General features: G+C 44.7%; 2 protein-coding genes across 2 annotated transcripts; one reads left to right on the forward strand and one right to left on the reverse strand.

The window, feature by feature from the left end:
- The first annotated feature begins 3,345 nt into the window (after positions 1–3,345).
- SERINC3 (serine incorporator 3) lies at positions 3,346–10,351 on the forward strand. The gene is made up of 10 exons (XM_088528045.1): positions 3,346–3,399; positions 3,524–3,685; positions 4,134–4,327; positions 5,213–5,292; positions 6,033–6,170; positions 6,992–7,161; positions 7,510–7,600; positions 8,017–8,194; positions 8,615–8,842; positions 9,441–10,351. Exons 1-10 carry the CDS (start codon positions 3,361–3,363, stop codon positions 9,577–9,579), a joined length of 1,419 nt encoding a protein of 472 aa, XP_088384171.1. The 5' UTR covers positions 3,346–3,360; the 3' UTR covers positions 9,580–10,351.
- Positions 10,352–14,163: 3,812 nt separating this feature from the next.
- Positions 14,164–18,827, reverse strand: TTPAL (alpha tocopherol transfer protein like). Its single transcript, XM_088528138.1, has 5 exons — positions 18,813–18,827; positions 18,067–18,519; positions 17,147–17,340; positions 15,249–15,359; positions 14,164–14,513 (listed from the first exon to the last, which is right to left on the reverse strand). Exons 2-5 carry the CDS (start codon positions 18,503–18,505, stop codon positions 14,238–14,240), a joined length of 1,020 nt encoding a protein of 339 aa, XP_088384264.1. The 5' UTR covers positions 18,506–18,519; positions 18,813–18,827; the 3' UTR covers positions 14,164–14,237.
- Positions 18,828–22,000: the final 3,173 nt, after the last annotated feature.

A 22,000-nucleotide genomic window follows, 5' to 3' on the forward strand; every position in this document is an offset into this window, starting at 1 on the left:
TACTCTCACTTCCACAGTGCCATTTTTCCTGCAGGGATCACTGATACAAGGCTGGCCGGCACTTTGTGCAGGCTGTCGTGGGAGAAATGGGGCTGCAGAGAGGGGATAGAATCTACTTTCATTAGAAATTCTGTATCAAGTCAGAAAAAATAACAAGCATTTTTGGTAACTGCGTTTGAGCAATGCTTAGGGTGAACACTGACCTGCTTTGTGGCCACCCACTTTTGAAGTGGCTGCTTAAAAGGGAGGCACGTTGATGCCCTGCGCAGCGCTGTAGAGGTGCCCTGGCATCAAAAAGGAGCCCGGGGCAGCGCTGCCGGGCGGCACCGGGGCTGCCGCCTGGCTCCGCACCAGCACCATCTCACTTACAAGCATGGGGGAATGTGCCAAGCTCCAGCAATTCCTGCCGCTGGGAGGGTCCTCCCCTGGCAATTGCTACTGTTTGGAAGAGCCATGATGACCTGCATTTCCATGCAAGATCCCAAGGGCCCTGTCTGAGCATCCCGTGCTATTTGCAGGGATACTACATTCACCTAGTGCAAAAGGACACCCTTCACTGTCTCCTCCTTTAAGCAACCATCTGTTGCTAGTCCTTTTCCTGGTTCATTTACAGCTGTGGATACAGAGCTTTTGTACAAAATATTCCCTCTAGTGTATCTCTGGTGATACTTTTTTAATCAGCTTCTTATTATATTGTCTTAATATGTTTTTAATAATTTTTCAATATGCTTAAGTTTCAATAATGCTTTCATAAATGACGGGAAGAAACAGCTCAGTAATATCATTCCAGAATATTGGATAAATATTATTTTCCCTCTCCATCTGTTTTACCAATAACCAGACCTAAAGCAGTCTCCGGATCAAAGCAGAGGGTCTAAAGTGAACTGAAGTCAGTAAAAATGTCTATAGTGACATATAGGGACTTGGAGAAGAGTGAACAAAGATGTCCTACAAAAGAAAATTCTGGTCATAAAGAATGGGAAAGACACAAGGATTACAATTCCTCTGTCATAATAGCAGTGACTCACAGTTGCATAGTCATTTTGGGGGAAAAGAAAACAGTCTCTGACGGATTCAGACACAGAAGAATATATTATGCAAGCTTTAGCAGTGCTGGTAATGACTCGAAGAGCACAGCACTACTCACCTCAGCAGATCACAAATAAGATGACTCACGTATCTATGACATGATAGGAAAATAGTGGAAGAAGTGCAGAGGCAGGTGTTAATGCAATCATGATGCATACAGTAAAAGAAGAGGAAAATTATAAAATTGTGATCTAAGGGCTGAAAAAAAAGAAAAGGTAGCTTGCATATTTGGAGGCTTGAGAACTGGGCAGTCATGAATAGTATTGAAAGCTAAACACTTCACAGGACCAAAGGCCATTAATTACGAGAGATTTATTAAAAAGTTGATTGCATTGCCTCAGCGCTCTGAAGTTTCTGCAGGCCAAAGCACAGTGTTTAGATCCGTATAAAGGTTGGAGCAATGTTTCTGAAGAAACACAGATTACTTATTATTTCTAAATTTTTACACTGGACTTGACCTAGCCGTTCCAATTTACAGTCCCCTTTGCTGATAGCTCCCTGAAAGATTCTGGAAGGTCGAAGTATTCAACTATACCCTGTATGTGAGATGTGTCGCTTGCAAAATAAAGCCAACAGAGCACCAACCATCCGTACTCGAGGGAACATTAAAGAAAGTTCTGCATTTCTGTTATCGTGAAACAGAGACCCTTGAGACTAACAAAAATAGCACTAACGTACAAGCCTGAATGACATTTTTTTTATTAGCTCAATAGCACAAAGAACTTCAAAGCACTGCTTTCAAATTATTCTCTTTGACACATTTCCTTTAATTATTACCCAATTTCAGTGTCTTTACTCTAGGCCCTTCAAACAACTAACATGAATGTGTACGGGATGCACCACTTTATTCTGCATTCCAAACTGATTACAGACCAGATTTCCAGACTGATTAACAGGGCAAGGTATCCTTGTACAAATTAGGATAACCTCCTGCCACATCCTGTTTCATTCCCATAGCTGACAACAGCTGGGCTGACTTCAGCCTTATCTCCCGTGTTGTTTGAGATGATGTTCTGCAGAATCAGAAGACTTTTATGCTGGGAAGTAAAATGGACACTTGGAAATGCCTTGGGCAGTGGAAGGTAAAGGCTCCTTCAGTGAGTCCTTTGTCCTCCTCCAACGTAATTCAGGGGAGGGTCTCGTGGCACATAACAAATGTACGAGTCTGATAAATCTCCTGTGAAGGAAACGTCATTAGACCCAGGAATTGCTGAGTGTCATCAGTGTGTTAGTAATATGATTGACCCAAGATTACTGGGGCGGGAACACAGAATTTGAGACTCTGCCTTGGCTCTGCAAGCACTCGTGAGCACAGAGAACGGAGTGCGCTTGGCAGAAACCTTTTACAGATCCAGCTGGTGCATGCAAAAAGAAAAATACGTTAATAATAAGGTGTTGTCTGAAGGACAGCTCACGTGTTGTCTGAAGGAAGTAGCGGTTCAATGATTTATGGGTGATTGGGAAGATGCGTGTGTATTTTCATGAGTGACACTGATTAAACGGCCTTGTTAGCACAGTCTGCACACACTCTGTATATTAAAGCTGCTGGTGGAAAAGAAGCAGCTGATTTATTAGATACCCTTTGCCATTTCTTGGCAGTTCTGGATGGCAACAAAGCCGACGCTCTGCTGACTTGTCCCTTTCTCTGAGGGAGATCTCAGCCTTCTGGGCTAAGGCAAGACCGTGTCTCATCTCTATATCCACACGCTTCCTTTCTCCCTCCTTTATTCCCTTTGGAAGGCGCAAATCTCCCGTTTCCGAGATGGACCCTTGGGAGCCCGCCGGGACCGAAGCACAAGCGGGGGCGCCAGCGCCGCCTCCCCTCACGGCCGGGGGCGCCACGGCGCCGGGCCCCGCGCCTTGCTATGGCAACCGCGGCTTCACAGGGAGAGCGGCACTGAATGGCTGGAAGCCCTGCCAATCACTCTGCTGCTAGGAGACGCTTTATTCATTGGCTGGCATGCTGGGGAGCACGCCCGCCCCGTGCGCACCTCCACCAATCAGCACCCCTCTCTGCTATGACCTCACCGCATGGACAAAGGCGGGAGGGCAGTTCAAGACGTCTCAGCTTTTGCCATCCTCGCTGCTCGTCCTCCCGCCCACCCGCCTCTCCCTTCTGCCTCCTCATTGGCGGCCGGGGCGCGGCGCCGTGGCGGCGGCAGCCAATGGGTGGCGGCGGCGCCGCGGGGCGGAAGTAGGAAGCGGCGGGACGGGGCCGGTGATCGGGACCGGGATCGTCAGGACCGGGATCGGGGGCGCGGCGGCGGCGCCATGGGGGCCGTGCTGGGGGTCTGCTCGCTGGCCAGCTGGGTGAGTGCCTCGTTCCCGGGCGCGCAGCGGCCGCTCCGCCCGAGGGGCGGCTCGGAGGCCCGGCCCCCTGCGGGTGGCGGCTGCTCCCGGGCCTCCCCGCGCTCACGGGCGCTGTGTCCCGCAGCTGCCGTGCCTGTGCAGCGGCGCCTCGTGCCTGCTGTGCCGCTGTTGCCCCGGCGGCAGGAACTCCACCGTGACGCGGCTCATCTACGCGCTGCTGCTGCTGCTCAGCACCGCCGTGGCCTGCATCATGCTGGCGCCGGGCATGGAGGAGCAGCTCAAGAAGGTACGGGGGGCAGAGCCGCTGTGAGCGCTCTGCGTCGGCGCCTGCCCCGGGGTTTTCCCTGGAATGGGTCAGGCAGGAGGAACGCACACCTGGGTGCTGTGCCTTGAGGGGGGAACGTTCCCCATGGGCTGAGCTCCCCGGTGCTGAGGATTCGTATGGGGCTTTAGCACCTGCCTGGGCCCTGAAACTCATCCAGACAAGAGCTGGAAACTGCCAGTTGTTATCCCAGGCCTGCAATAATTTGGTACTTTAATCCCCCCAAATGTTTTTAGTGATAATATGGGGAAAGGAAGATGAAAAAGTCTCTGCTGTCTGGCAGAGCACAAAGCCCTATGTTACCAGCCCTCCCCGAAGGGAGCTGGCAGCAAAGCTTAGCTGTTTGAGTGCTTGAAAAAAATGTAACTGTAAATATAGAAGTAATTCCAGAGCTTCCCACGTCTCTGTTCAGGTGCCTGGATTTTGTGATGAGGGGCTTCATACGCGGATCCCGCACATGAGCGGCTTTGTCAGCTGCGATGTGTTTGTGGGATACAGAGCTGTCTATCGGATCAGCTTTGCCATGGCAGTGTTTTTCTTCGTCTTCTCACTGATCATGATAGAAGTGAAAACAAGTAACGATCCAAGAGCCTCTGTGCACAACGGGTACGTCTGAGCCAGCTATCTTGTCTTCTAACTTGTTTCCCATTCTTCTCCTCTCCCAAGCTTCCTTGCAGAACACAGGGGCAAATTGCTCAAGGACAGTGCGAGATTTCTGCTGAACTGAACGCAAACTAATGCTTCAGTCTTATAGAAGACTTTCTCCTCATGTTACATGTGCAATGTACTGATAATGTGAGGATAGATGTTGTTGCTAATACTCTGAAATGTGGTAACCAAAAGTGGGGGGAGCTCTTGTTACCCACCTCTGATTACACAGAGATGATGATTGTTCAGCTGCTTTATCCTCTGTCTCATACTGCCTGTAGCATTCACTGGGCCAGTCTGATTATCAAGCAGAAACAACCCACTGATTTAACTGGGTTGGTGTGGGGTCAGGTTACTAAATTATCATGGAATAAGGTTGAAGAATGTTTTTTGTCTTCTCCTTGTTGTCCTATTGAGCAGTTGGAGAGAGCAGTTGGATCTCCCTTGTCTCCTGCAGGCTGAACGGTGCTGAGGTGGCCTTCCTTGCTGCAAGGCTGTGCTCTTCACTCGTGTTCACTTTGTTGTCCAGCACAATCTGCTCTTTTTGCAGAGTGTCTTTCTAGCAAGTTAACTCCAGCCTGTCCTGCTGCATGGAATTATTCTGGGTTCTGGCCCAGGTGCAGGGCTGTGCATTTGCCTTTTTTGAACTTTGAGGTTTTTGTCAGTCCATTTCACAGTATTAACCAGGCCTCCCCTCAATTTGGTGAACATCTTTACCTGTAATCCCACTGAATCCCACTTCTTGCTTTATTTTTATCTGTGCAAAGCAAGCTGCTTGCAAATCATGTAAAACATACTCTGCACACAATAGCTAACATCAATGTTTTCCAATTTCTTTTAAAGGTTTTGGTTCTTCAAAATAGCTGCCATTGTGGGTATCATGGTTGGAGCTTTTTACATTCCTGAAGGACCTTTCACAAGAGGTGCAGTTAATACCTAATCATAGAATTCTGTTTAATAAACTCTTTTGTCCACTCTCCCCACCACAGACTACAGGCTGTAGGTTTAGTACTGGAAAATTGCTTGCTTCGGCCTTACATCCTTTTGTAGAAAGATCTAAGGAAGGCTCTGAGTCTGTCCTATTTCTTTACAGTAGCTTGAGTCACCAGATATTTTGGTGATCAGCTGAAGTAATGCAGTTAAGCAATATATTTTCAAGGGTATGGGTGCTGTGCATCAATAACCCAGTACTCCATGACAGCCCTGAGTCTTCTGCCATTACATAGATTAGAGGCACCTCGGAGTATTGTCTGTGACGTGTGCTGGATACTCCCCAAAGTCTCTGAAACCCTTTGCAAGAAACTTTTACTGTTTAGCTAGGGAATTTTGTTGATTCTCAAGGAATCTAGAGAATTGTTTTGATCCTCAAAGAAATGCAGCATGAGGGTACTTTGGTAAACAAATATGTCTTGCATTGGGTCTTGAATTAATTCTGAAAATATATTGGGCTCACGTTCTCCAGCATAAGCTGCCCCCATAAAGAAGCTGCATGCATCTGTAGGTTGGAAGCCAAAGTGAGTAATAGCATCTGTATTTCTAAGTATAGCTTCATTTCTTCATATTTTTTTTATTATTGTTCTGCGGTATAATTGGAAGCTAATTCTTTCAGAGGTAGTATATGAATGCTGCAAGTTGACCCTGTTTTTCTTTCTGTCTTTTCTAGCCTGGTTTGTGATTGGTGTTTGTGGAGCCGCCTTCTTCATTCTTATCCAGCTAGTGCTTCTTGTGGAGTTTGCTCACTCCTGGAATGAAAGCTGGGTTGAGAGAGTGGAGGAGGGAAATTCCAAATGTTGGTATGCAGGTAGGAATCTTCAGCTGGAAAGATTTGTTTCTGCTGTCAGGTCTCTGCATAATAGCACTTACTGCTTTGAAAAGATGTCCTAGAATTACACTCTATAGCCTCCTTGAGTAAATATTTTGAATTAATAGCTGCAGTATTGCCCTGTTCTCATTTAAAAAAAAAAGAAAATATTCTAGATTTGTGACAGATCGTAATAAACAGCACCTAAACTTGTCTAGTTAGCATGTCTGTACTATGAGTGCGGAACTACTAGCCTAGAGCTCTTAAATTATGACTCTACTTTGCCATTACCAAACTGACGTCCCTAGGCAGTTCATTATGTCAGTGCTAGTGTCCAACGCAGCTCGCACACCTGAGCCAACCGTCGCAGATACAGAGTGCCAGGTCTTGGGGCTCTTTGTGCCTCACTGAGTGCTGCATCAGTGAACAAAGAACACAGCAGAATGGAGATGAAAATAGGTGGCCTGTAGTGTAGAAATTCAGGGATTGTAAATATCCCATTAAAGTGTGGAAAAAAAGCCCTCGGTTAAGGCACTGTGTGTCAAATTGACACTGTGACAATATATTTAACCCAGTTAAACTGCAGCTGAAACATAGCTGTTATTCCTCAGATGTTCCTCTAAACTAGAGTACCTAATGAGCCAAACCAGAAAATTAGCCTAATAATACTAATAAGAACACATTCTGCTAGTACAGCTTTCTGAAGCAGACTTTGAAGTGAGGAGAGGGGATTTCCCTTCACAGTACTGATTAACCATTAGATCACCTTAGATGTATTGTATTGGCAAATTACACTCTTACCATTTTTTTTTCCCCTCCAGCTCTTGTGTCCTGTACAAGCTTGTTCTATGCCTTGTCGCTGGTTTTTGTTGTGCTTTTCTATGTTTTCTACACAAAACCTGATGACTGCACTGAGAACAAGTTCTTCATAAGCATTAATATGATCCTGTGCATTGCTGTCTCCATTGTTTCTATCCTCCCGAAAGTTCAGGTATTGTTTTACTCTTTTTTTTTTTTTTTTTTTTTTTTGGAAATACAAAGCAAGGAAGTCGCTTGGTTCTACTGATTGACTCAGACATAAGAACTTTTAAGTTTGATTGTCATAGCTATGCTAACTAGGAATTTTTTAAAAATATCTTGTTCTGAAACCCATGCACTAGGAAGTGATGTGTTTCCTGTAGATAGACTTTTTTGGCTAATATTATGCCAATATAATGTATGGCCAACATTGGCTAGTATTATTCATGCTAGTAATTATTAAAGTCTGTAGCAATGGAGATTAAGTCCAATTTTGGATGAAACTTGCCCTTTTGACCTTGAATGGTCCTGTCTTGAACAGGAGCATCAGCCTCATTCTGGCCTCCTCCAGTCCTCTGTTATCACCCTCTACACAATGTATCTCACTTGGTCGGCCATGTCCAACGAGCCTGGTAAGCAGCTGGCTGTCCTGAGTCACATACTTTGGTGTGAAAGCAAAACCTGTTGCTGGGGCACCTGGTTATTAGAGATCACTGTGTGGGGATTGCTGCTCTTTTGTCTAGATACTTTCTAGTGAGAAAGGGTAAAGCTGATTCTACTAAAACCATCAAATTGCTTCTTTCCATAAGTAAGCTGTGGCTGTCTGTGAGGGGAAAGGTAATAGTTTCAGGGTGTTATGATTGTTTTTGTAGTACACTGTTGCCTAACTCACAAAGGAGAAATATTCCATAGCAGTGCTGGCTCTGGGGAATTAGAGAGAAACTTGCTTATCAGAGATACCATTTGCTGTAATGACTAATCTGTCATCTTTTCAACCTAAATGCTGTCAAAGTTCCTCTCCTTTGATGTGCCTCTAAATGCCTTTCAGAACGAAGCTGTAACCCAAGTTTGCTGAATCTCATCACACAGATAGCTACAACCACGCTTGTTCCAGCCAACACCACCTCTGAGCCCGCCACCGCGGCGCCGCCCAAATCCTTGCAGTGGTGGGATGCACAGAGTGTTGTTGGATTAGTCATCTTTGTCCTTTGCCTTCTCTATTCCAGGTGGGATCTGTATTGCTTACAAGTGATAAACAATTGGGATTTTTCTGCCTCTTCCACTTGGATCTGAGTGCAAGGCAAAATGTAACTATATTCACTTGTGTGCAGCTTAGGTGGTCTCAGATCCAAATCAAAATATGGCAAATAAAACTGTATTCTATTTTGTGGATGAGTGTTGGCTTTATTAGCCCAATTCAGATAAAATATGTTACGAGACTTGGACTGGAAACGCTGCTTTGTTAGGTTAAAGAAAGCTCAGATGTAAACAGAGCCCTTTAAGGGGCGTCCTTACCTTTCCAGATGATCACATGAATGTCTGGGACAAATAATATTTTTGATCTGCTGTGTGACAACATGTGATAGCAAACATGTCTAACTCGAAAGTAAATTTGTAATCATACTTCTCTTTGGGTTACACTGCAGCATCCGTTCTTCAAGTAACAGCCAGGTGAACAAGCTCACGCTGTCGGGCAGCGACAGCACCATCCTGGAGGAGAGCGCGGGCGCGGGCAGCGGCGCCGCGGAGGAGGGCAGCGTGCGCCGTGTCGTGGACAACGAGAAGGAGGGCGTGCAGTACAGCTACGCCTTCTTCCACTTCATGCTCTTCCTCGCCTCTCTTTACATTATGATGACGCTCACAAACTGGTACAGGTAAGAACAAGAGGGAAAGTGAGGGGCTGGCTGTGCTGCTAGCTGGTATTTTGGGGTAGCTAGGCAGCTCCTGCTCTGTAGTCTGTACAAGCAGGTTAAGGTACTGTTCCTAAGGCAGTTGTATAGTATTTTGGCTCTCTGTGTAGGAAGATGTATGTGAAATTGGCTTGAGGTGGCCTCCTGGGATGTTTCTATGTGCTTCTCGGAGAGACACGTCCATGGGGAGCGTTTGCACACATGCTCCACTGCTGCAGCTTGTATCAGCTTTCCCCAGGCTTGGGGAATTGGCTGCCGTGTGAATAGCTGCTGCTCTGTGAGTGTATTTGCTATTGGGAATCTAAACTGTTGCGTACGGTAGTGAAAGGTTTCTTTTAAGAGTAGCACATCAACATAGACAAGGTGGTTTGTTCTGAAAAGCTGAGTAGCAAGAGGTCTAAAAGGAGCCTCAGGAAGTTGCTCATTTAGTTGTTTCACCATCTTCCCAGAAGCATAGTGGTGTGTCCCAAACAATTATCCTAATTTCACATGGGTTTCAGCAGTAGCGAAGCAGTGCGGATGGTGTCTCAACTATCTAATAATTGATTTCTTCACTTTCTAGCCCTGATGCAGATTTTAAAACAATGACAAGTAAGTGGCCAGCTGTGTGGGTGAAGATAGCCTCCAGCTGGGTCTGCCTCCTTCTCTATCTTTGGACCTTGGTGGCTCCTCTTGTTCTTACTAATCGGGACTTCAGTTAAATGGCTGAACCTCTCAGCACACAACAGTGGGGAACTTTTTTGCTAAAAGCCAAAATGGTCATGTATTGCTTTAGTCAAGGCAAATACTGTCTTTTCTTATGTTCATATTAACATGTAGGTGAATAGAAAGTTAAGGAATTGCACAATGCTTGATGCAGGAACAAAATTATTATCAATTATCTTTGTTATCCTTCAGCCATGGTTACTGTGTTACTGCATTTTTAAAATTCACTACTGTGCTGTTGAAGCACAACCCCCTACCTTGTCTAATAGCCCCAACCTTAACATTGAAGTAACATTTAGCTAAATACAAAGTAATATATTTTAAAGAACAAGCTATATTCAGCATAATGCACTGTTGTACTAATGCTTCAGTTACTGGAATTGTAAGCCATATTAATTTCTACATTCCACTGCAAAAAGCTTATTTAAAGGAGATTTATCTTTCTGTTTTATGGCAAAAAAGACCTTTTATTCCTCACCAAAAGAACACAACTTTAAGGCTGAAAAGCTGTTAACTGTAGTTCATCTTGTTAAGAACAAAGTTGGCATTTTTAAGGCCCAACTTCTATGGGTAACTACTTTAGTACGTTTGCCAAATATTAAGCAGTAAGTGTATGACTAGCTTAACTTCATGATTATGATGGAAAAATGGAACTCCTAGTTAATTTTCACGTACCTGGTGTGCTTGTAATGCATATAAGTGATTAGTATTGGCACTAAAGCATTTGCACTGTAAACTCTTTTGAATAAAACAGACTAACTACTGAAACAGTCTTATGTCTGTTGAGAAGTGTTAAGGAGTGTTAACCAGGGTGGTTATTCTGCAATGCAAGATGTGACATAAAATGCTGATAAACCTTGAAGTGGCAGTTGTCCTGACAAGATATATTTTTTCCATGCAGCAAATACCACATAATGTCAGTGCTACATTTCTTTTGAAACAAACTGCATCCTCCATAAGTATCTCTGAAGGTTGAATCTAAATTCTTGAAGTTCTTCAGCTAGTTAGATTACATCACACCTTTTTTAACATAAGGTTTAAATGTGTTTAGTTATATAGAGTACTAAGTATATGCTTCTATCTACTCTTACAGTAAATACCATAAGAGAAAGCACAAGGTAAACATATTTAAAGTATCAAATGAGCAGCTGTTACAATAGTGTTTAATCATGCATCATAAAAGTACACATTTTGACCACTCTTATATAAAATGCAATATAAAAATAAATTTTGTCAAAATAAGATGTACACTTAACCCAACACCTTTAGGCGCACATACAACTGAAAGCAAAATTATTAGCTTGAACAATGCTATAATTAACTCATGCCAGAATGAAAAAAAAAAAAAAAGTCACCCACTCTCCTAAAAACACCTCAGGGTTTGTAACACCCATTTGTAACAGTATAAATTCAAGTACGTTTATTTATAAGATGCAGCGACGTTTTGTCCCATGTAATGCAAAAAGCCTTGGCTACCCAATGACCTTTGAGTATCTTCCCTTATGTGTTGAATTTGGCAGGAATGGCTTGAGTACTAGGCAAAAGCTTGCAGCCTCTGGAAAGTTAAAGTTTAAGTGGAAAAAAAAAACCCCATTAGTATCAGTTTCAGTGCTGTGAGGGGGGCAGGGGGAAAAGCTGTAAGCTGAATAGCTTTTCCTGTCTCCTCTCTTACCTTCCACACAAGGAGACATTCTACCTACAATTGGTTTTTATTTTTCAAGTGCTGACATGAGATGTTTTGGGACAAAACTAATTTCTCTGCTAGTGCCAAAGCTCGAAGAGCTCTTTCAGCTCAGAACTCAGGTGCAGGTAAGACAGAGCTGTGCTTGCTGTAAGACAAGCTAAATATCCCTTAAAAATCTAGAAAGGGTTAGAGATTCAGCTGACTAAAAATGCTGCTTTGTCTGCTTAAGTTCTAAAGTCAAAAAGGGCAAGTCTAGAAGTAATATTAAAGGGATTGATACAGCTAAACCTCATCTAGTTTTAGCATCCTGGCATCAACTGCAAAGCATCTAGCTTCCAGAACATCTTTTTCTTAAGGTAACACAGGCTATTTTCAACTTGAATAACATACACGTCTCTATTCTTTTTAGGAATAAATTTTCTCTGTGAGCAGGAGAGAAAGTGAGGTAAATAGATCTAGGCTGCCAATCCTTTCAGGCATGAAAGGGAATGTAAAAGCCTGAAAAAAGGCCTGGTGGCTGTGGAAGTTGCTGAGGTGGAGCCTCCTCCTAAACACTTGTGGATTTTCTCTTGTTAAAGATACTAAATTGAATTTTGAATATTCAACCTCCAGCAGTAGTTACCTTAATGGCATCAAGTAGCTGTATGGGTAGGTGAGCTGTCAAAATATCACTTCAAACCCTGCACCAAAGTTAATGAAGGAATATCAAATACCAGTCACACCTTCACCTCTGGAAAAGTGTTTCATCCCGCTTTTTAAAATTGTACATAGTGGATGGAATTAATAGGCACTCAAGTATAAATATTGGTCTCTGTGTTCTAGCAGCTCAATAGCCTTGGTGACCACTTGCATTTCTTAAGTCCCGGTGCTTTGTGCTCATGTCTTGCTAGGTGGTACAAAACAATTGCTGCAAAGCACGCAGCGGACTTTGGTCAGAAATGAAGAGGAATTGGCTAACAGTGCATTTCTGCCCGGTTTGAAGTAGCAGAAAATGATATGCTTTTTTCCTGCTTTTAAGGTAATAGCTGTAAGAAGAGTCATACTTGATTTACAAAGGTAGCAAAAAAATCAGATGCCTAAAGTAAGGAAAAATTCTTCTTATCTATGTTCTAAAACAGTTTAAGTGATGAGCTTTTTGCTCCCATTGAAACTGTGAATTGCTATCCAGGGGAAAGCTTCATGCCTGACTTTTTTCAAAACCCTTTTATAAACTTCTTTTATCATGCTTGGCTGGCAGGCCTGGCATCTGCCATGCCCCTGTTGCAAGCTGAGGTCTGCTGCCAGGTCAGGAAGTCATTACTGGTGGTAGAAGGGGTTTTTCTTTACTGCATCGTGCCTTAGAGGGACTGAGAGGAAAAGACATTCAAAAGAGTTTGGCACTTTGAAAAAGGAATGTCTCAGCTCCTCAAGATGCTAGAGGTTTGTTTTTTAGAGAACATACCTGGTACTTATATCATACTTTGTACTAAATAAGGACTTCAGTCAGAAAAAAAATTGCTCAGGAGAAGAGGTTTCCAATTAGAAGGGTGGTTCTCTTTCACCAGAGTGAAACATTTCACCTTGATATAGCTGAATGTGCTTTTCTTTCCTTGTGAGATTTCTCACCTATGCACTCATTTAGTGCAGAAATATGTGCAAAGAGTGTGCCAAGAGGTTAACTTCTAACTCAGGACCAGTAAACAGAATGAACTTTGGAAGAGGGAGCAGCTTATTCAGACATAGGATTTCTTACCCTGATTTGACAGTGTAGTCTTGGTTCTGGCTCTAGACAAGGACCTAAAAGCACAGACACACAAGCTGTGGGTAAATATTAGAGATGGCTAAGGTCTAACTTCATAGGGGAATATAACAACCAGAGACAAAAGGGGTCAACAAAGCTGAAATCAAAGTTGTAACATTTCACAAAAGAGCAGACAAGCACAGCGAACAAAATGCTACCATAGCAGGACGTCTATGAATGTGCTTTCAAATACCCTGTCTGCATTTGATTTCACAGACTTGAATTCAAATTCTGCCAAAGTAACAAGCTAAAGCAGCACCTTGCTTTCTTATATGAAATGTTGCCTTCTATATATTACTGAAGCTGCTACAAAGCTTCCTTACAAATTCTACCTATGAATTGCTTACTGAGTTCCTTATCACAACCAGCTGAAGGAAAGAACTGATAATGTGACTGACAGCTTTTTATTTTTCAGTTCTGAACCTCAGAATTTGAAACTGTGTCTAATCAAAAAGCCTTAGCACTTAATCTGAAAAACTTACTCTTTTCTGAAAATGGAGATTGCATCTCTTTATACTAAGCTTTGATATAAATGTTGCAATACTTAGTCCACTGGGTATATGGGTATTTTACCTACTGGGAGGAAGTATCATAGAAAACCTCCATTCTGACATTCACTTGCTCTATATTAATATGAACCAAAATTAATTTGAACATTCCTGAAAAGCCAATCACAATCTAGATCAAGTGTCAGAGCACAGACTACTTTAACAATCTCCAGTGACAGAATTACATTTTGCAAGGTGCAAAAGCTGTTCTCTTGTCTTAGCTTATCTTGTTTTCAGAAGGGAAATGGAAGAGATGATCACCAAGCTAGTAAATCACTGTTACTTTTCACCTGTGAGCAAGGGAAGATGGGAGTGGAGACACTACCAAGTTTATCCTACTACAGTTTTTTTTTTGTCTTTATCAAGAGGAAGAGTATGCCAGTTTGCATCATTCACACAGAGGCTAATGAACCTTAAGTATTCTAGATAACTTGGCAGCTATGTGCTCTTTGCCTCTCTCCTCTGCAAACTCTGCCTTGCCCCCACTGTGCCCTCTTCAGCTTCCTTTGGTTTGACAGTGTAAAGTGCCTCAGCAGTCTGTTCCTAAACCTGCAGGTTTAGGAGTAAGGCAGAGTTCACAACATCACTTATCAGAGTACAAGAGGTCTTAACTGTGCTGGGAAGCCTCCCTTCACTGGCTGGTTAATAACAGTAATAGAGCTGAGGCTTCATGCCTCGCAGAGAATCATCACATTGCTTTTCATCAGCATCCCCACTCACTAGTGTGCCATGGGGAGAGCTGTCACAGGGGAGAAGCAGCTGTGAGAAATCATGGAGAAAATCCTCCTCGGAGGCTAGCAGCAACTCATTCCATGCTGAGATGTCCAGCTTTCCTGCAGTACCACCGTACTCTTCAGGAAGGATGACTGGAGGAATGTTTTGATGAAGGGAATTCAGATCACAGCCATGAAGGAAAAACTGAAGAAGAAAGTCAACAAAAGGTTTAATAGGGTATATAAAATGTTTTACAGTATATTACTAAAACTGCCAATGGCTTATTTGGGGTTAAAGAACAAGTGTAAAAATGATGCCTTTGTGTGTGCAGGTGGAGTTAGACACATCTTGGAGGGGAAACCTTGAGACATTCCAAGTCTAGTGCAGCTGAAAACCCCAAAAGAGAGAATCTAGATTTGCTGTTCTGTGCAGAGCTTCTGACTTCAGCTTGTATCCCGTTCCTTCATGGGGTTGGAAGTACTTAACAGAGGGGCAAAAGGAGTTTATCCATTGATGGTTCAATGGATTAATGCATTGAATTGAATGGATTCAATAGTATCCCTAGTATTCATGGTGCCCTGGATATTAGAATAAAGGAGAAGTGCAGGGAAAGAGCAACATAGCATTTCCTGGTTATGCCACCTTTAAAACACACCAGTGCTATTGTGGCAGGATAACCCAATCCCAGAGATTGGATTAATGAATATGTAACATATAAACTAAAGATCCATATTAATATTACATCAATACTAAATTATTCAAAGTAGTCTCTCTGTCACAGGGAATTTCCTCAACAGAAATCCAGAGAGGCAAAAAGGGCCAGTTAGATCAAGTAAATGGGACCAAGCTTTGCCCAGCTGTGAGCTTTCTCGGCAGATTTTACATGCAGGTGCCAAGCAAGGAGCTTAGCATTAGTATTAATATGATACAAATCCTTACCCGGTTTGCTATCTTTTCCTTCAGAAAAGGCTTGATGATTGCAAAAATGCCTTTGAATATACGAGGCTCATTTATTATGTTAACAGCTTTTATTCGAATGGGGAATCCATCCTGAAGGATAAAGGAAATTTTTAGAGTACAACTTTTAAAACATTTACCATCTTTCTAATGTTTAAACTCTCCCAAGCCTGACTGTCAGTACAACCCACTGGCTCCCAGGTGGCTACCTGAGACACCAACATAAACCAGTACAACAACAGCAATGCAGCTTGTGATAGGAAATGGCCCTAGAAGGAAAGCTGCAAGTGTAAAAATGAGACAAGAAAGTTTGGCACACAGATTTGACTTTGAATTGGGACAGATACTGCTGCCATTAACCCTTCATTTCTTTTGTTGGTCTTCATCCTCCCTTAAACACTTGCTTAGGCAGTTTCTATCTTCCTGCTATTCCCAACCCTAAGCAGGATGCAGAGTTACAATGTGTACCATCCTGGCCTTTGAGGAGGAGATAAAACATCCCCAGAGCTAGAGGAGGCTGATTCTAACGACATTTCCAACTACAGGATTTGGTACCAGAACTAAAACATGCTTGTATGCAATCCAATTTAAAACGAAAGTTAGATAAGGGATGTCTACTGAAAAGATTTACTTAGAGGAACATTCTTCCAAAGCAAGAACAGTTCAGGATCAGCAGTTAAGGTCCCAAATGCCAAGTGAGGTTTCTTTCCTCCATAACTAGGTCCACGCAGACAATGTTTAGACTGAAGCCTGGATTCATGTAGGGCAGCAGTGCTTCTCTCCTTAGGAGCGCAAGTTAATTTAGCTCCGTACAGGAAAGGCAGCTCAGCTAGGGCAAGTGGGCAGCGTAGTGTATAACATGTTACGTCCCTCACCCAGGTTCAGCTTCTGTTAACAGCTTCCATTGATAATAACAGGACATGCATTACTTTATTTGTGCAAATTAAATATGGGGTCAAGAAGTTTTATGAAACATTTAGAACAATCTAAAGGTGTACATGAGTTGTTACATAGCTTTTTGTAAACCCACTAGTCTCATCTAAGTAACTCCAGATTCCCCCATCTGTCCATATGTTGTACCCAAAGGTACAACCAAAAAAACATGATCAGCGCAGGCTAGAATAAAGCTAGAGTAAAAGTAATGGGAAGAATCAAGAGAAATTTTCCTCATCTCACCCCTTCAGACAGAATGGTGGAACAACAATAAACATCATCAGCTCTTCCTGCCACTTTGAGCAGGTTACTCCCCACGCCCTTTGCTGTCCCATTTTGTACACTTCTGCTTGGGCATGTAACCACCTCTAGTTTGTTCTTCCTCTTTCCCTCAAACACCTACTCCTGAGATGCTTCTGTGTTTCTTTTGCTGGCCTTCCTTGCTGCCCTGATGTTGAAGCAGCCTCTCTTCTCAGGGACAAGATGGAAGTCCTCCTCAAATTGCACCTTTTTGAAAGATACTGCTGCAAAATACCTGACCTTGCACTCCCCACCAATCAGTGATGACAGATTTCAGACAGACACATCCCCAGACTGGAACTATTTAAGAGTCATTTGTCATCATTCAAGCAAAAAGGAACCTCTTCCTTAACTGCAATTCACTGCTCTCTTCCTCACTGTGGGGCTAGCAGGATAAGCTGCTTCTGCTCCAACTCAAAGCTTGCATTTCTAACTCAAATGTAGAAGTCAAATGGGAGGAACATAGAAGTAAAAAAGGGGCAAACACATTGGCCAAGATCTGAGAAACTGGTTGGGCAGAGAGGTATTTTAACTCTTCTAGTGAAAGCCACGATGCTTAAGTTTCTGGTAACATAGTAAATATCTCTAGATACAGAAGCAGTCATTTACAATGCAAAAACTTATTTTCCCACCAGTTCAGGTCTTACCTGAAGAATTCCAATCACTTTTTTGGCTACAAAAGGACCAAAATGAGACGCCTTAGATAAGCTGACTCCATTGTAGTCTGCCAGGATTACAATTCCATTCACCTGGGTCTCTTCGGACTGAATGAGTTTTTCTAACGTTAAGTATATGGCACGAATGTTCTCAGTAATCGGATAATTACTGGGTGTCCATCTGTCTGAGGTTACAAGACATGGATGGTAAGTTGGAAAGTAAATATAAGCTAGCAATACACATTCCAAAACCTTATTTTTCTATTTTCCTGGTCTCTTAAAAATTAGTCTTAATAGCCACAGTCCTACCTCAGAGCAGCCTTTTTTAAGCAAGAGAAAAATGGCAACTCATGTTTACATCAACAAGCAAAGGCTCAATACTCCTTATGGTTTTAAGAATCCCATTCTCCACCTGGCAGGGATTATTAGAAGTGCTTCAGCTCAGAAAGAAAGCAGGTAAATGGAAAAGAGAAGAATGAATGAAAACAAATTTGCAGCAAGCCTGGCAGCACCAAAAGCAAATTAAAATGTTTACGCTGGAGTCAAAGCCAGAGGCTTCCCTCTCCATTTGCTGTCAAAGCAAATTATAAGCTTCTGACTGGAGGACAGCAGACCTGTTCCAACTTGAGTTACTACATATTAAATTTTCTTGAATTGCCTAACAATGTCCTCAACCCGCCTTACTGCATTTTGTTTTTTACTCAACCACAGTAATTGCTAAAACGGGAAAAGGAACTGGTATAACATCAGTTAACCACCACCATGTCCCCTGCAAAGCTAGTTTTGCGAATTTCAGAGAAAACCCACATACTCTGCACAAGTAACCATTGTTCAAAGGAGAGCAGGAAATAGATTTTTGGCCCAAACACTCCTCAAGGGTGGAGACCGAGGACATTCCCGCATTTCAATACCTGGGCGGATGCAGACAACATGACGTCCCTCAGGGTCCAAGTGAGGCAGCACAGTGACAAAGCCAGACTCCAGCACTGGCTTTATTGCAGACGGCTTCAAGTTGTTGAAGACCTCAGGCCAACTCCTCCTGCAGGTGTGGTAGTTCACCAGGAGCTGAAGTGCTCGATCGTAGTCGAATTTCCTGGCTCTGAGGAATCTTAGCAAAAAAGCATCGTCCAGGCAGGTTCCCAGGTAAGGATAGTCTTTACACACCATGTCTCGGAGCGCTTGCACGTCGCGCAGCCTCCACTCGGGCTTCTCTTGGAGCTCCTCCCGGGCCTTGGTGACGAGCTCGGGGGACAGCGTGCACACGTACTTGGGGCGAGCGGGCAGGAGCTCCATGTCTGACACGGACCCGGCCGACGGACTCGTCCTCGTGCAGTTGCTGTCGCCCGACATCCTGTAGCGGGAACCTGCCGAGAATCAAGCGCCACATATGACAAACCAACCCAAGAACAAGCAGTCCCACATACTACTCACAAAAGCACATAATTAAGGCATGCAGCCCCCGGTTTAGCTGCTGAAGAAACCACCCTGCCAGAAAGACAAGAGCCACCGGCGCAGCTCAGACGTTCTCTCGGGGATGAGAACGTGCAGCTTCCTCCAGTCCCTTTATAACCACGTAGGGCCTATGGGACAATCAAATCATCTACCCCCCGCAGCGGGTAAAGCCCCCGCGGGCCCCCTGGCTCCGGCCCGGCCGTACCGGCGTCCAGACAGCGGCGCCCCGGAACCACTGCGGCCGCCAGGAAGCGACGCGCGCCGGGCGCCCGCCCCGCCCCCCCGCCCCCTCCGGCCGGCCCCCCGCGCCTGCGCACAGGGCTGCGCGCCAGGGTCGCTGCGGGGCGGGCGGGAAGCTGAGGTGGCCGCGGCGTTACCCCCATCTGCCCGCCGCCTGCCTACAGCCTACCCCTCTGCCTAGCGCCCTATCTACTACCCACCCATCTCTACCTACCCACCCCCTGCCCAGCCCCCTATCTACTGCCTAGCCCCCTACCTACTGCCTACCCCCCTGTCTACTACCCACCCATCTACCCAGCCATCCACCTACCCACGTGCTGGGGAGCGAGGTTATTTAGTCTGGAGAAGAGGAGGCCCAGAGGAGACCTTATCACTCTCTACAGCTACCTGCAAGGAGGTTGTAGTGAGATGGGGGTTGGTCTCTTCTCCAAAATAACTACAGTAGGGCAAGAGGAAATGGCCCCAAGTTGTGTCTGAGGAGGTTTAGTTTGGATATTAGGCAAACTTTCTACGTGGAAAGAGGGGTGAAGTATTGGAACAGGCTGCCCAGGGAAGTGGTGGAGTCACAGGGGAGTGGTGGAGTTCCAGAAACGTGTAGAAGAAGCATGTAGGTCCCTAGGAAGTGTGGTGATGGTGGGTTTACACTTGGATCAATGATCTTGAAGGTCTTTTCCGACAATGATTCCATGATTCTGTGCTTACCAAGCTGCCTATCCACCCACATACCTACCCATACACAAACCCATCTACCTATTGCCCGTCCACCCATCTACTCGCCTATTTACGCATCTACCTACCTAGTACTTACCCAGCCACCAACCCACCCATCAACCCAGCTACCTACCTACCCACCCATCTACCTACCCACCTACCTACTGACACACACACACATGCATCTACCCACCTACCTACCTATCCACCCACACATCTACCTACCCACCTACCTACCTAGTACCTACCCAGGCACGAACCCACCCATCTACCTGCCTACCTACCTACCAACCATCTACCTACCACTCACCCGGCCACCTACTCATCCATTTACCTACCCACCTCCCTTGGAGATCAGGTCGGGCTGTGCCCCACAGCCTTGCGTGGTGCTGGTCATTGTGGTGCCCATGGGGACCTGCTCACACCTGTGTGGGACCGGCTGAGGATTCAGGTTGGGTTGTGCATGCGAGGGCTCCTGCAGCCCCCGTCCCCACCACCTTCACCCACCATGAGGGCAGGTCCCAGGGGTGCAGAGACCTTGCGTGGGGACGAGGCCCAGGAGGGGCATGAAATGCCTGGCCCCGGGTGTGCGTTGGAGACATGCACAGCTCTCCTTGCTTTTTCCCGGTTGACCACGGGTTGCGCAAACACAATTGTATTTTATTTTTATGTGCTTGGTGAGTTCAGGCTAACCTGTTGTGTTCCTCTAGCCAGATTCATGCAGCTCAAGGTCCAGCTCACATTGTCTTGCCCAGCTAAGCCACTACCTTAATGCCCAGTTATTACTGTATTGAGCAGTATCCTCTGCACTCGCTAGGCCATCTTCTAGAGACACAGCCTGTCCTCATCTGAGGACATCAAGGAATGGAAAATTCTGCATTTTTCTTGGCTTCCTGTTCTCACTCTAAAAGTGATACTATAGTCATTTCAAATCTGGGTGACTCTGAATCTCCCTTTATGTGGATAACTGTATATGAGGTGCATTTTAACAACATGAGGACTAATTCCTGCAGAACCTCAGCAGAAAATCTCTTGTGTAGCCCCATTGGGAACTCCTTTGGGAATCTCTCTAAAAGCTAACTCTTGAGTCGTGTAAAACATGTTTCAGTAACATTGCATCATGTTATTGCTTAGACTGGACAAAACACTAGTAAGGCAAGTTTTGGGAAATACCTTGGATTAGTAAATATGTTTTTTTTTTTTTTCCTTCATTAGTGTCTACACATTATGATGCGAGACAATCCAAAACACCAGTTCATGCAGGACAGTTCTGCTGATTCATTGCTTCTCATCCTGCTTTGTAACTTGATCTTTCCAACCATTATTGACTGATAACATTTTTTTTTCTTTAAGATAGAGTCTTATCTTAAACTGTTCTGCAGAGAGTGGTCGTGATCAGATGCTTAACACAAAAATGGCTTTGCCCCAGGTCCCTTTGCCTGCTGGGTGCTGGTCCTTCCTCCAAAGCCACCCTGACAGCCTCTAACATCTGTAATTTAGCACATATATTCAAGGCAGGAGCAATCTCTGAAAATACGAACAGATGTGAAAGCCTGTTGGGAAATGGGGCTATAGCACCATCCATGGGCCCTGGAAGCCTTTCCCTCCCAGCATGGTCTCACGAGTGAGCCCAACCCGGAACAATCAGTTAATTTTACCTGCTTAAAGCCGCAAAGCTAGGGGAGCCTCGAAGCAGTGCTGCTCTGTCCAGGGAAGTGGTGCCTGTGGTGGGATGGAAGAGTGAAGGGGATGCGAGAGACTCACATCCGAGACATGCTGTAGCCAGAATGCAGATTTTTATTTATTGATTGATTTTAGACAAGAGAAATGTGTGTCCTTTGCTAGTATAGGAAGGCTGTGGTCTTTTCCATCTGAGCTCCTTTCTGCCCAGGCTGGATGAAGGGGGCTGAGCTCTGGATGGCCAAATGGCCCCAAGCACGTTGTGTTTCCCAGTCACCACACAGACCTCGCTGCCTGAAATTCACAGACATAACAGGAAAGACGATGACTCCCTCGATTTGCCAGAATTTATGGAACCTGACAGGGAGCAGTAGGGACAGGGGAAAAAATGGCACAGGTTCAGCCCCACTGCCCTTTGCTGTACCAAGAGATTGCAAAAAGGACTCCGTGTGCTGTGGGAACTGCCCCAGGTTGGAGCGTGTCCCGTGAGATCACTGTGCTTTGCTCTTTTCTCTTGGGTGTAACCGATGTTCTCAGCCAGGAGAGGGAGTCAAAGATAGACAAAGCTGGGAAGCTCAGGAGCCCTCCCTGTGAAACTCGGCCTTTCTCTGGCATGAGACACTGCTCTGCTTTATTTCTGCTCTGATGTTTTACCCTCCCCAGTCTGAGAACTGCAGTGATACGGTGACTGGCAAATTTATGCAGCCACAAGAGATGTGCAGACATTTCAGCAGCTGTAATGTGTCCTAGGTGTTTCCCTGC

The sequence above is a fragment of the Tinamus guttatus genome, unplaced genomic scaffold (assembly GCF_059628265.1).
Source record: "Tinamus guttatus ecotype Peru unplaced genomic scaffold, ASM5962826v1 Tinamus_guttatus_pri_ptg000027l, whole genome shotgun sequence".
In the NCBI taxonomy this organism is placed as follows: Eukaryota; Metazoa; Chordata; class Aves; order Tinamiformes; family Tinamidae; genus Tinamus; species Tinamus guttatus.

Excerpts from the sequence above, each read along its gene's own strand:
- SERINC3 (XM_088528045.1), top strand. The coding sequence starts at position 3,361 with ATGGGGGCCGTGCTGGGGGTCTGCTCGCTGGCCAGCTGG. Across the intron at positions 3,686-4,133 it reads TGGAGGAGCAGCTCAAGAAG|GTGCCTGGATTTTGTGATGA; the intron begins GTACGGGGGGCA and ends GTCTCTGTTCAG. Across the intron at positions 4,328-5,212 it reads AGAGCCTCTGTGCACAACGG|GTTTTGGTTCTTCAAAATAG; the intron begins GTACGTCTGAGC and ends TTTCTTTTAAAG.
- TTPAL (XM_088528138.1), bottom strand. The coding sequence starts at position 18,505 with ATGTCGGGCGACAGCAACTGCACGAGGACGAGTCCGTCGGCCGGGTCC. Across the intron at positions 15,360-17,146 it reads AAGTGATTGGAATTCTTCAG|GATGGATTCCCCATTCGAAT; the intron begins GTAAGACCTGAA and ends TTTATCCTTCAG. Across the intron at positions 14,514-15,248 it reads AGGAAAAGATAGCAAACCGG|TTTTTCCTTCATGGCTGTGA; the intron begins GTAAGGATTTGT and ends TTTCTTCTTCAG.